The sequence below is a fragment of the Aspergillus chevalieri genome, chromosome 1 (genome assembly GCF_016861735.1).
Source record: "Aspergillus chevalieri M1 DNA, chromosome 1, nearly complete sequence".
In the NCBI taxonomy this organism is placed as follows: domain Eukaryota; kingdom Fungi; phylum Ascomycota; class Eurotiomycetes; order Eurotiales; family Aspergillaceae; genus Aspergillus; species Aspergillus chevalieri.
Genome location: NC_057362.1, coordinates 1838316 through 1851342, shown reverse-complemented (window position 1 = coordinate 1851342; position 13027 = coordinate 1838316). Strand labels below are relative to the sequence as shown.

General features: G+C 48.4%; 6 protein-coding genes across 6 annotated transcripts; 4 read left to right on the top strand and 2 right to left on the bottom strand.

The window, feature by feature from the left end:
* Positions 1 to 912: 912 nt before the first annotated feature.
* On the top strand, positions 913 to 2230 carry ACHE_10665A (SDR family oxidoreductase; the record flags this gene model as incomplete). Its single annotated transcript, XM_043281797.1, has 2 exons — positions 913 to 943; positions 1002 to 2230. 2 exons carry the CDS (start codon positions 913 to 915, stop codon positions 2228 to 2230), a joined length of 1260 nt encoding a protein of 419 aa, XP_043131785.1.
* A 150-nt stretch (positions 2231 to 2380) lies between these two features.
* On the top strand, positions 2381 to 2995 carry ACHE_10664A (uncharacterized protein; the record flags this gene model as incomplete). Its single annotated transcript, XM_043281786.1, has 1 exon — positions 2381 to 2995. The coding sequence occupies one exon, from the start codon at positions 2381 to 2383 to the stop codon at positions 2993 to 2995; it is 615 nt and encodes a 204-aa protein (XP_043131784.1).
* A 48-nt stretch (positions 2996 to 3043) lies between these two features.
* ACHE_10663S (uncharacterized protein) lies at positions 3044 to 3376 on the bottom strand (the record flags this gene model as incomplete). Its single annotated transcript, XM_043281775.1, has 1 exon — positions 3044 to 3376. The coding sequence occupies one exon, from the start codon at positions 3374 to 3376 to the stop codon at positions 3044 to 3046; it is 333 nt and encodes a 110-aa protein (XP_043131783.1).
* A 747-nt stretch (positions 3377 to 4123) lies between these two features.
* On the top strand, positions 4124 to 5890 carry ACHE_10662A (uncharacterized protein; the record flags this gene model as incomplete). Its single annotated transcript, XM_043281764.1, has 7 exons — positions 4124 to 4276; positions 4329 to 4353; positions 4400 to 4504; positions 4553 to 4620; positions 4675 to 4744; positions 4813 to 5243; positions 5294 to 5890. 7 exons carry the CDS (start codon positions 4124 to 4126, stop codon positions 5888 to 5890), a joined length of 1449 nt encoding a protein of 482 aa, XP_043131782.1.
* A 735-nt stretch (positions 5891 to 6625) lies between these two features.
* Positions 6626 to 6945, top strand: ACHE_10661A (uncharacterized protein; the record flags this gene model as incomplete). Its single annotated transcript, XM_043281753.1, has 2 exons — positions 6626 to 6857; positions 6917 to 6945. 2 exons carry the CDS (start codon positions 6626 to 6628, stop codon positions 6943 to 6945), a joined length of 261 nt encoding a protein of 86 aa, XP_043131781.1.
* A 3201-nt stretch (positions 6946 to 10146) lies between these two features.
* ACHE_10660S (nucleic acid/nucleotide deaminase domain-containing protein) lies at positions 10147 to 11868 on the bottom strand (the record flags this gene model as incomplete). Its single annotated transcript, XM_043281742.1, has 1 exon — positions 10147 to 11868. One exon carries the CDS (start codon positions 11866 to 11868, stop codon positions 10147 to 10149), a length of 1722 nt encoding a protein of 573 aa, XP_043131780.1.
* Positions 11869 to 13027: the final 1159 nt, after the last annotated feature.

Sequence of the window (13027 nt, the reverse complement as noted above, 5' to 3'; positions counted from 1 at the left end):
AGTTCATCCAATTGATTGAATAGCCGAATTTCTGTTGATACCCTTTTATACCCTTCAACTCGCATACACCTGCATACAAACGCAACTTCTATATTAATCAGCACCCTCGCGTATCGCCAAAGAATCCATTTTCCAGAGTCAATGACCCATGTATCGGTCGAGGAGCCCAAAGCATCCAACTCCCAAAAGTCCCAATATACGCCCAACCCAACTATACCCCCGCCCTTACCAATACCACGATCTAGTTTTTCCGGGCCGATTCCCAATTGGCCCATACATGGCGCTTAAACGCGTCCGCGGGAAGAGGACGTGCAGCCGGGGATGATCGGGCGCTTAAGTGAGGGCTTTATGGACATGGACTGGGAGAATTAAGGTTCAGGTTATTGGTCGGGTTTCTATAATTGACAAGATGGATGCAGGTGTCTGGATGTGGAAGGAAGTGGGCGGGGAGTCTGCATTGGGGGATATGGCGAGGTGCTGATGGTCGGTCTCTGAGATGGGTCCTTTGTTCGCGGGGGGTTTCTAGAGATGATGGACTGGACCAGCGGGGATTGTTCTAATTCTGTTGAAATGGTACCAGAAAGCATGCTATAGTTCCGAATGACATGACAGCCCGAGTATACGGAATAAGATACACGGGAGCTCCGTAGGCGCTCCAAGAGATATGAATACGAGGTATCAAACCACCACAGCATCAGAAGCCTTTGCAATCAGCTTTATCAATTGATATGAAATCCAATGGTCAATATTATCAAATTTCCTTTTCCGGCGTTGTAGAAACTGGTTGCGAACGTGACGTCACGATAAAATCAACATCGGTGCCATTATATATACAAATGTCAAACCCATAGATGCTCTTCTAATTCTCAATTCCTTCAATTATAACATATTCAGATTCTAACCCAAGCGCAAATGCCCACAGCCATCGTAACCGGCGCAACAGGTAACCCCACTCAACCCGTATGCCCCTCAATTGGTAACCCCCAGCACTAACTGTACAGGCCTCACGGGTGCTGCCATCGTCCGCCACCTGATCAACGACCCAGCCTACACAAAGATCTACACCCTCTCCCGCAGCCAACCAGGCATCCAACACCCCAAAATCCAACATGCCCACCTCGACCTCCAAGACTCCGCCTCCTCAATGGCCAACAGCCTCTCGGGCGTCTCCGCAGACTACATCTACTTCTGCGCGTACCTAGCCAAATCTGACGAAGAGGAAGCAGCGCGTGTGAACGGCGCGCTTTTGGAGAACTTCATCAAAGCATTGGAGATCACGGGGGCGATAAAGCAGCTTAAGCGGTTTATCCTAACGTGCGGGTTTAAGCATTACGGTGTGCATTTGGGGGTTCCAAAGCAGCCGCTTGTTGAGTCGGATCCCAGATTGGAGGGGGGTGTTGGGGGTGTGAAGTGGCCGTCGAACTTTTATTATGTGCAGCAGAGGATTGTGGAGGATGCTGCGGCGAGCGGTGGTTGGGAGTGGATTTGTACGCTGCCTAATGATGTGATCGGGTATGCGAAGGGGAACTTTATGAATGAGGCTGCGTCGCTGGGGTTATATGCGACGATTTGCAAGACGCTGCCGGGGTCGAAGTTGATTTTTCCGGGTAACAAGAAGAACTATTTCGTGTACAACTGCTGGACGTCAGCCGAGCTGCATGCACGGTTCTGTCTCTGGGCTTCTACAGCCCCTGGTGCTGGGAATAATATCTTCAATGTTGCCAATGGCGACACGCAGTCCTTCCAGGAACTGTGGCCGCGATTGGCTGAGCGTTTCGGCTGCAAAATCCCAGCGGATATGTTTAGTCCCGCGACTACGGAGGCGTATGCCAATGAATCAACAAATATGGACATGAGGACTAAACACCCGATTACTGTGCATGCACAGAAGATGGGCCTTTCCAAGGACCATCTCCTTACGATGCCGCCAGCCCTGCGTCTCCCCATTGACCCTGCGAAATGGTCGCAGCGGGACGATGTCAAAGAAGCGTGGAAGAAGGTGCAGTCGAAGTATAACCTTGACGAAGATGCATGGGACAAGGCTACATGGGACTTTTTGACGTTTGCCCTGGGACGGGAATGGGGTTGTGTGGGAAATATGAACAAAGCACGGAAGTTGGGATGGACGGACTATGAAGATACCTGGGACTCGTTTGAACACGCGTTCCGGATGTTGGAGGAAGGGGGTGTTCTTCCTCCAGTTGAACAGTTGAAGAGGGATTATTCATAAACCCCGCAGTATATAGTATTTATCTGACTCTGTACAACATAGCAGTATCCGAAAACGGAAATATCATGCCACATTCTTCATCCCACCCTTTATATACATCTCGCCTCCCCTCCCGTCCTATCCTCACTATCACTGTTCACACAGACCAAAATGTCCGCCCTCCTCTACATCCTCACAACCATAGCCTCTCCCTTCCTAACATCAACAACCTACAACGTCTGGTACGACACCGTCCACATCCCCGAACTCCTTTCGATCCCAGGCGGTCCCAACGCAGCGCATCGCTACAAGTCCACAAATCCCGAGAATAGAAAATGGCACTTCTTAACGCTCTACCCGCTGAATGACATTGCATTTACGGGGAATCCGACGATTCGGGAACGCGTCTCGTCGCATCATCCTGTGCTTCCGGAGGGGAAGTCGATTTGGGAGTTGATTGTGTTGGAGGGGAGGGATTATGTTGCTGCTGGTGATGGGAAAGAGTTAAAGGGAGGGAAGAAGTGGGTTGTTACTGTGGAAGTTGATGGAGGAGAGGAGAGTGTGAAGGAGTTGTTAGATGGTGCGGAGGGGTATGCGCGGTATAGGATCCATCGAGCACCGACTGCGATGGCTGGTGCTGATACTCCAGAGATTGCTGTGCCAAGGGAGCTTGTGATATACGAGCTGGACAGGGAAGAAGACATCGAGCCACTCATCAATACCCTGCACAAAACCTCGGAATCTCTCCAAATCAATATACAATGTTCGTCCTGGGAATCTATCTAATATACACATATATACAAAGGAAGCATATACAACGAATAGCAATGCATATCACCAATCCAATCCCCCCTTCTTCTCGATAACATTCCCACCCCACCTCTCCCTCCAAACCGCCATTTCCTCCCTCCACAAATCCATCACGCACGGATCGCACGAACTCCCGCAGCACTCGCCGGGTACCGGTGGATCATCGTAGTCTCTTTCTGCGGCGCGGATGAGTTGTTTTGTGCGCGTGCCGCTGGCGTGTTTCTGGGCTTTTTTGATAGCCGGGATTTCGGTGGGATTGTGGTAGGCTGGTGTTGGTGGTTGTGGCTGTGGTGGTTGGCGGGTGAAGAGGGAGGAGAGAAATGATGGGGTGGAGGTTGTAGGTTGGTTGGTTGTCATGATTGAGGCATTGAATTGGGTTAAGAGAAAGGAAAGTTGTATACTGTAGAAAAGTTGAATTGAATGTCCCGAACGGGATATATGGATGGATGAGTTCCGGGGTGTTCCGCACCTCGGCTAAATCCGGATCCTCCCGATACCGTCAATATGGAAACTCGCCGAACAGGTCTATATTGCTTGAACAGATACATTAATACATTAATCAGAAAGCACCAACTGATGCGCGGAATGAGTTATACTTTCGGCACCACGTGTCTGCAATGCGGCTTTCCCCTCCAAATTCCGATCGAGATAAATAGTAATAATGTTCATGTTGTTATTGCCGGTAATGCGCATACCAGGTTCCATGGGCTGGGAACCACTTCACAATTCTTTCCTGAACTCAATTCATTCTCTGATGTTCTGCCATTACCATCATAGAGCTCGCCCTGCGGGAATGGATGGATAGGGCTGAAGACTCCGTAGCTCAATTCGTTTGTTGCGGCGTAGTTGAAGCTCCCTCTAGTGACTCTTTACCTGTGCTACCCAATTCTACTGGTGTGTTCAGCAATGGCACCAGAAAACTATCACCACTAGCGATTAAACTTCGGCACTATCAAAAGCAAGCATGTCAGCTGAACCGGCAGATCTGATGTCGGTGAGATCAGCCGCGATTCACTGTCCATCCCTTGCCTTGCCAAAAGGGACCGGATTCAATTGCTAAGGATTCAAGCTTATTTCGACTTTCGTTTTTTATCGTTTCCATCAATGATAACCGTAGCTAATACAATGGCGGGGGATGAAAAAAAGATGCACCATGTCAACGACGATCCCGATGTCCAGGCACTTCCGGGAGCTGAAAGCTCGGTGGACGATGAGAAGAGGGTGCGGAGGAAGATTGACTGTGTGATCTTGCCGATGGTGAGGCGGACTCTTGGAGATCTTGGCCTGCGAGTATTGACTGACTGCATAGATGTGCATCGTGTATTTCCTGCAATGTATGGTCGATTAGTACCCTCTTGGACGCTGCTAACGGCCCAGCAGATCTCGATAAACTAAGCTTGGGATATGCCGCTGTCTTCGGGCTTATTGAAGACCTTGGTCTGCAAGGATCGCAGTATTCTTGGTGTACTTCGATTTTTTACTTCGGTATGTACGATCTCCATGTCGATCAATGGCTCGGTTCTGACTGGATAGGGCAACTGGTCGCGGAAGGACCTTTTATCTATCTCATGGGTAGACTTCCATTGACGCGATTTATTGCGGTTACTATGTGGGTATCAATGAATGACCTGACAACCTATTACTAACAGCACCAGCGTTCTCTGGGGCGCAGTATGCATGTGTCTGGCAGCTCCAACGAACTTCGCCGGGTTCGCGGCCGTGCGAGTACTTCTAGGAGTTACAGAGGGCCTGTCTCCCTCTTCCCCTTTTGATGCCATACTAACAACCTACAGGCGCCGTCTCACCCGCATTCGTAACCATCACAAGCATCTGGTACAAGAAAGAAGACCATGCCCTCAGAGTCGGCATCTGGGGCGGCATGAACCCCCTAGCCCAGGTCATCGGCAGTCTACTGATGTACGGAATTGGAAAGATACACCACCCGAGCATTGAACCATGGAGGATTCTGTTTCTTCTATGCGGGGCATTGACATCTGTATTTGGGGTGGTGTTTTACATTGCTATGCCCTCGACGCCGCAGAAGGCTTGGTTCCTAACGCCCCGGGAACGGGAGGTTGTCCTGGAGCGAATGGAGCGCGATAGAGAGGGCGGAGACAAAGTCAAGTTCTCATGGGCGCAGGTCCGAGAGACGCTGTTCGATACAAAGGCGTGGTTTATCCTGCTATTCGGGTTTATCGCGAGCATGCCTGGTGCGGTTATTTTTGTGAGTCTCATGATTCCACCTGTTATCATGATTGATGGCTAATCTCGCAGTTCGGCACAATCCTCATCAACGGCCTCAACTACGACAAATTCCAGACCATGCTCCTAACCGCCCCCTCCGGCGCAATCTCCCTGGGCATGCTCGCTGTCGCCATGATCGGCTGCTCCATCCTCCCCAAATACCGCTGCTTAGTCCTAATCCTAGTGACGATTGTCCCGCTAGTTGGCAACATCCTTCTCCTCAAGCTTCCACTCTCCGCAACATGGGGCCTTGTTGCATCCTCGTGGCTGGCATCGTGCAATCCCGGCATCCTGGTCATGATCATGAGTCTCAGTGCGTCGAATGTGAAAGGAAATACAAAGCGCGCGATTGTGAATACGTATTTCTTTATCGGGCTTTGTGTGGGGTGTATTGCTGGACCGCAGCTGTGGGAACCTAGTGCTGCGCCGAGGTTCTTGAGCGGAGTTACCATGGGGCTTTCATGCTGGTGTGTGTTTATTTTTCTGGTTGGTTTGTATTGGGCATTGTGTCATTTGGAGAATAATAAGAGGGATAGGGAGCAGGGAGTGGATTTGGGGCCTGTGACGGCTTATGCTGGGGAGGATTTGACGGACAAGGAGGATGTTCTGTTTCGGTATATTTATTGATCGAGACAATACATAATGGCATGGGATCTGATACATTGAGCTTCTCTGTCAACTAGCACCGTGGCTATGTTAAGACAGATGTACAAGTGTATGCCAATCCCAAACAGGAGGACCGGTCACGTGATTTGGCCGAGTGAGACAAAAAATGGTGCCTGAGATGCTCCACTGTGATCCGCGGTACACATCAGCCAAGCTTCCAGTAACTGCGGGTTTCGTCATCTGGTTTTACATGCTTTTACTCTGATTGGGCGAAGTGCGCAGACTCCCCAAAAATAGCTGTCACAGATTGTTGTACAGATCCACCTGTGCTCACTTTCTATTGGACTAAGTCACTGCCCCCAATGCATTGACCAATAGTCGGCCATTGTGTGCTTCAAAAAACCAATCAGTGTTGTTCCTGCGGGTCTATCACAAGCAAAAAAAAACGGGCCAATGGGAGAGAATCTGACGCCATCCGGGACCGGGGATCAGGTGCCTCACAAATCGGGCTCTTTTCTTTTTCTCTTTCAGCTTTTCTCTTTTTCCCTCGGCCGTCTCCCTCATATCATGACTATTCCACCCTTCCTGCGTCCTGCTGCTCCCGCAGAAATCCTTCGTTAGAAAGGGAAAAAAAAGAAACAATTCTATCATACAAAAAAATACCCCTCCTTGTATACTCCGCACAAAACAAACGATCAAAACCGATTACTCCGCATCTATCCGAAACCCCCGAGTTCTCGATCTCAATCCATCCCGATGACTTCGAAGAAACTCAGCGACTCCGCCGTCATTGTTATCGTCATCGTGTGCTGCCTGGCCTTCATCTCCCTGGGCGCAGCACTGACTCGTCAATTATTCCCGCCCAGCGAATCGGGGACGCGATACGAGCCGACGCGAGACCAGGAGATGTATATGCGAACGGTGCGCCAGCGCAATCGGTATGACTTTCATAGGCAGTCGTTGGTGACGAAGGATTTAGAGTCGAATTGTGGGTTTCATATACCTTTCTGGATGGGTTTGTTGAGTGTGCTAACGAGCGGGTGGTAGATACTGCGGAAGAGTCGTCGAGGATGTGAAATTTGTATAAAAAATGTGAACAAAAGCAAAAGGATATGAGATATGTTAGGCGCTTTACTTCGATGGATATATTGAGAGGGAATTTTCTGCTATGGAGTACTGGAGTTTGATGGATACCATTTGCTGCATTTTACTTTATACTATGTTCAGTTGATCTGATACATGGGTTTGTTTTTCGTTGCTATTATGATACGCCCTGGTCGGTGTTCTTTTACATATGGAATGGGATTTGATTTCATTCTCTTCATCCTATTTGCCCCGCTGAGCAGATACGACTGCCAACGAAGTCATACGGCTTACTTGCCTGCCAAGTCATAGTCTCACGTCATACAATTTTATTTACTTGAGCTCGGTCTCAATAGGATTCCTTGAAACTGTGATTCGAACTATAGGTGAAGGAACAGACGGATTGAACATGCATGACTTGGAGACAGTCGGTGTCTACAGGCCCCGTTGCAACGGTTCGAAGCTTTCTTTCAGTTAATGTCCGGAGGCTCTAGACTCTCATCTCCATTCGAATCTTCAGGAACTGATCAGGTGACAGAATCATCATGTGGCTCCAAACACTAGGTATTGCCATTATCACAGGTCATCCCCGGCTACGTTGCACACGAGAGAACCTGACAAGAAGTCATTCAATCATAAACATTATCTCGACCACGCCGTTGCACAATCAAAATAAACCTTCCAATTCATCCAAAGAAATCCCATTCCAACTCATCCGCTCCCTATCCCCGGAGTCAAAACATTAGCATCACCGCATCTCAACCAGACATCCACATCACATACCTCGGTCAACCGTACTTGTCATAACACTCCTCGCACAACCACAAGAAATCTCTTTCACCCTTCACCCAATACATCTTCATAGTGCAGGGCCTGTACTCCGCACACCCATTGCAGTGCATGACGTGGTTCATCTCAATTACACTGCAAATCAGCGAAACCGGTTGATAAACCACATCAGAATCCCAACTCACCCTGTGTCAACAGACACACAAGACATCGCAGATATCTAATGCGTTCAGTAGAATATTCAAGTTGCAAAGAAATCTGTAACAGTAGCTAGATATAGGCAAAGAAAAAAAATCAAAAGAAAAACCCAACGTGTGAGTCGAAAACCCACCGGCCACAGCCAAATATTTATACCCCAGTGCCACGTCAAATACCCTCCAACGTTACTCTCCTATATCGCAAGCATTATACCATAAGCTCTGTTTCACGATTGCAAAATCGTGATAAGTTGATAGGTACGGGTTGAACGGATATCTGACATACGAAATATTCGGCCTATTGTTGTTGTTCCTACGGTTTCCTGTTCAGGCGAAGATTCGGGATATGTCAGGGGTGCATATGGGGAATGGTTTTAATTGGTTGATGGGGAGATTGGAGAGGGTGTTTTGATTGGGACTGGGTTGGGATGCGTGATTGACGGGGGTTTGATGAGGTCTTTGGGGGGATGATAAGCTTACCCTCACGAATTATCAAAGCAATATAAAAGAGGTCGCTTTAGAAAATGAAGTTTCATTGAGAGCTGAGTGGTCTTGTAACTTTGCTAGTGTTGAAAAAGACTTGTACATGCATGAACTGTCCTCCATTGCTGTCATTGAACATGAGTATGACCCTTCAGACCTACAACATGAACAAATTCTCATGAACTCAACAACTTCGTAATCTTCGTCGATATCTCTGGAAATTGATGATAGGCGCGCTGGTTGTGCTGACCACTCAGGGACGCATTGACAGAAATTCCCGTCGTAAAGGAGGAAGATTCAGCGCGCAGCATAGATCTACTGCGAGGCAGAGTCCAGCGAGGGCCGTGGATTCAGCGAGAGTGGAAGCCGCCGACAATATATCGGCCACAAGAACTGAACGCCGTTTGCGCAAGACATTCTTTAGCAATCACCGGCACTCAACAGCAAAAAAACAACTCACAATCAACGTTTAATGTGACAGAATGCGGCGCTGAGAACCATTGTAAGGTTAGGGAGGAGATATTGTACCATCATTCATGGCAGCCCTGGGTAAAGGAGCTTGTCCCGTAGATGGCGTTCATTGTCCAAAGGAAAGTCTGGCAACCACGGCGAGACAGCTTGAAGACATCGATGTGCGCCGCACATCAACCAGAATGCATGGGCCTTCGGAAGGTCTTCGAATTGGAAGGGCAAAGGCTTCCCCCCCTTGGGCGAGATACACAGAAATTGGCGATGAAATCTAGTACGCTGCGGAGTCGTAGAGGGTCGTGCGGTCGGGCATTCGATAGCCTCACTGTTGTTATCCTGGTCGACGGATAATCGCTGGCCAGGGGATTTGACCTTGACTTATTGTTCCACTTTGCCAATGGCCGCAATCAGATTTTAGGAGTCTGTGACGTTATGTGGGCCAGTCATGTCGCTCACTGGCCGTAAATTAGAGTCACTGTTACTGACTGCAACATCAGCGAGCTGGATTCACGTCTTTGGTCTTCCTTTCCTGGAAGGTTCTCTATGCCTATGCCAGGTGAAAACAAACAGCAGCGTGTTACTATCGACCAAAGAGATTTCTCATTTTTGGGCGACAGTTGCAAGTTTAGCAAACAAGCACAACGAGTAGTTCCAGCCTGCAAGATCAGGATCAAGGTGGAAGAGAAAAGATGGTGAGTTAGTTGGAGGGAGAAATATATTTACGTCTTCACTGCGCAGCCAACAATGCATTGCAGGATAGCGTAGTCTAGTAAATGATTGTTGAGATCAAGCTCACTATGATATCTTTACATTCTAACCCAACAGAACGCGAGCCCGCCGGCGAGTATGAGGCGAAAGCGTGAGATTTCGGTAGGGCAGCGGAGATAGACTGAAGGTCTAGGGATTCGTTGGACTGGGACAACTTTGCAAAGTTACTCAATGTATGGAAAAGAGCTCTGGCATAAGTCCCCGTTCTAACGACAAAACCGTGCTTGAGCAGAACATTCATCTCCACGGGACGATAAATATATTATGCCTATTAATGAAGCAATTCAAGAGGAGGATTGATTGAGATAGTGCTCCTATACACCTATAGATGAGACTTGATGAATTTACTTGTACATAGAGCCTCGTGCCCTATTTTAGATACTTTTGATAGATTTTCGCCGCAATATCCATGTCGGCAACATTTAACCATTTAGTGCCGTAATGTCCAGGCGACCTCCTAGCCGCGGCGCATAATGACAAAGGGAATTTCTAAACTGAATCCCTTTGCGACACCAGGAGAGATGAGACTCGTCGCAGCCCTTTCGAAACACTACAGGCGAGGCTTCCATTGAACCAATGATTCCCACCCTCCTTTGTCTTTATGGTTGTTGGATCTGGGGATGTCGGGTCGTCACCTGCCGCGACTGACGGAACCGAATGGACACTGCCAGGCTGGAAGTGACGACGCTTCGGCCGATATCCATGATAGCCCCAAATCCAGGACCATGCAAGCGACCGGTATGTCTGGTCAGCGACCTGCTTACCAAACAACAAACCCGGCGGGAATTGCCATGGATAACGAGCCTTCATAGTGCAACCCCTTGTGCCAAACTTGGTCCCGTAGATGTTGTTCAACGCATCCAGGAATTTGTAACAGCCGTAGCATGACAATTTTGACATGCCGATGTAGGCATACACGCTCTTTGGCCTTTGCATTGCTTCGAGGACAAGCTTTAGTTCACAGTGTACAGGGAGATCCCGAGCGACAGGCTCTTGCGCCATATATTCCATATCTCTAGCGATGACATCTGCGTCGAGCTCGTACTTGTCTCGCTCTATGCTGGCGGCTTTTTCCAGAAGACACTGCCAGTCCTTAGCCGTGTGTGGGACGTCGCGAGCCGTATTGTTCATTGCCGGGAGCGCATAGAGACTGAATGGACGCTTTAGGAGGCCCTTGCATTCAGACGAGCAAGCAGCCATCTGAAGGTGCTGTACCATGTCTAAGTATAAGGGCACCTTCTTCATGTAGCTTTCCATTGATGGGAAATAATGGGCGTATACATGGTTTTCGGGCCCGATAAAAGGATCGCTGCTCATAAAGACCTCGATGGACTCTTGGGTCTCAGCCAGGCACGATACAAACTGCCTCCACTTGTTCTTGTCTTCCGTGTGGGGTTTTCCAATGCTCGCCTTTGGACTGGTGTATGCCGCATAGAGGTAATGGATATTCTCCCTCACTGTGCGGAATGGGTGGGACTTTGCAAAACCGTCTAACGGGACAGCCAACAAAAGGGAGATATCGGAGTTGATATCCTTTTTCCACCCTTCGAATGAGAAGCTCAGACAAATTATCGTAAAGTTGCCGATAAGCTCCTGCGTATCCTGCCAAAACTCTTCCACAGGATTCTTGCTCTCTTCGGTGGAGCTAGCACTCCGGCCATTAAAAGACGACACGATGTCCTTTATGGACTTCCAAATGAGCCTCAGCTGCTGCTTACTTTCCTCCTCGACTCTGTTGTCAGTTGCAATCAGGAGCCGAACCCATTCTTGATTGGCTTTCTTAGCATGCCAGGCTTCTAAGCCGACAGCAACGACCTCGTCTTCCCTGGACACACAAAAGCTCGCTAGGGCATCCAGAGCCTTCCTAAGAATAAGAGGCGTTTGTTCCTGCAACTTTGGTGGCTTTCCAGGCGCATTTTTTAACTCTTTAAAATCATCCTTCTCATTAACATTGATATCAGAGATCCAAGATATATCTTGAATCCTGTACCGTACCTGCAACCTATGAATGGCTGCTAGGATATTCTGGACGTCAATGGCTGTCCTGGGAGAGCTATCACAAATTGATGACTCAGGCTGCTTATTTTCCTCCAGCTGTTCTAGGCTTGTGCTCTGCCGCAGGGGACTGGGTTTGCCTTGGGTGATACTCCGCGCCCGCCTACCAGCCTGGTCGTAGGCGTCAATGAAGGCGTTCTCCGCCTTGAACGACATTTTGGTTATATGAGTGATGGTTTCGTGGAACTTGTTATATGGACTCTAAGATCCAAATGAGCACAGTAGTAACTATGCTGGTTAGTCAAAGACAAGAAATAAGATAGATCAGTAAAGTGACCAGTTCTGAAGAAGGAAAGAGACTGAGAGAACTAGGACTTAAGATATCCTCTGTAGGCCGCCATCAGGATGATGGTGCCTGGAGAAATTTCTTATTTCGAGTCCGATGGTGATCCATGGTGCAAGCTAGGCACATTATTATAGACTACTGTTCTAAGCTGCTTATGACACGCACAACGTTGCTGGTTATAATTGGAAATAGTTCATATGATAGGGATTATCATATCTCTCAATCGTCCGAATCAGACTGGCGTCACCATCCCCGATATAAGATCACTGCCTGGAAAGTCAAGTTTAGGCACGCTCTCAGACAATGAAGACGGATCATTATGAGCGTTTAGCCAAGTTCCCCAATAGAACTTTATTTAAGAAAAAAAAGGGCACATATGCCGAAGTAAACGGGCAAGCATTCTATCTCACCAAAGTCGTCAGGGAAAGCTATTACTATGTCTTTTTCGGAGGACAGCCTGCGTCTGACCCCAATGAAACGGCTTTTTGAAATTCAGATATGTCTATGTACCAGCTTGTCTCTTCCTTCGCAAAGACGATGGTCTTTTCCCGACTGGACCCCCGGTTGCGAGAGGGAGATAGCCAGACTGGAATCTTCTTCAATTGCAAGCAGGACTTCTTGCATGATTGCCGGGTGCTTCAGTCATTCGGGGAGTCGGGGTACCTTCCCAAGTATATCACGCGCGGCGAGATCGTTCGGTCCGAAGATGGACTGTATCCCGGTGGATATATTCTGATTCTCGTTATGACGAAATTGGATGGGATTTTTATTATCACAGGGGCGTACGCTGACTAAATTTTCGCAATATGAAGTGACAGATATTAAAGATAAAACCGTCCAGACAAGCAAGTGACGAATCCATTAGCCCTGGCTTTCAGCCCTCAAGCTGGCTGGGGATTACAGATGCTTTCGTCCGAAGGGATGGGTGTTCTCGTATGACGTTTATGAGATCTTTTACAATAGATAGATAGGACATTTGTAGGTGAATACCGGTCTGAATTGACGTCCATGATACCTGATTATCTCCAT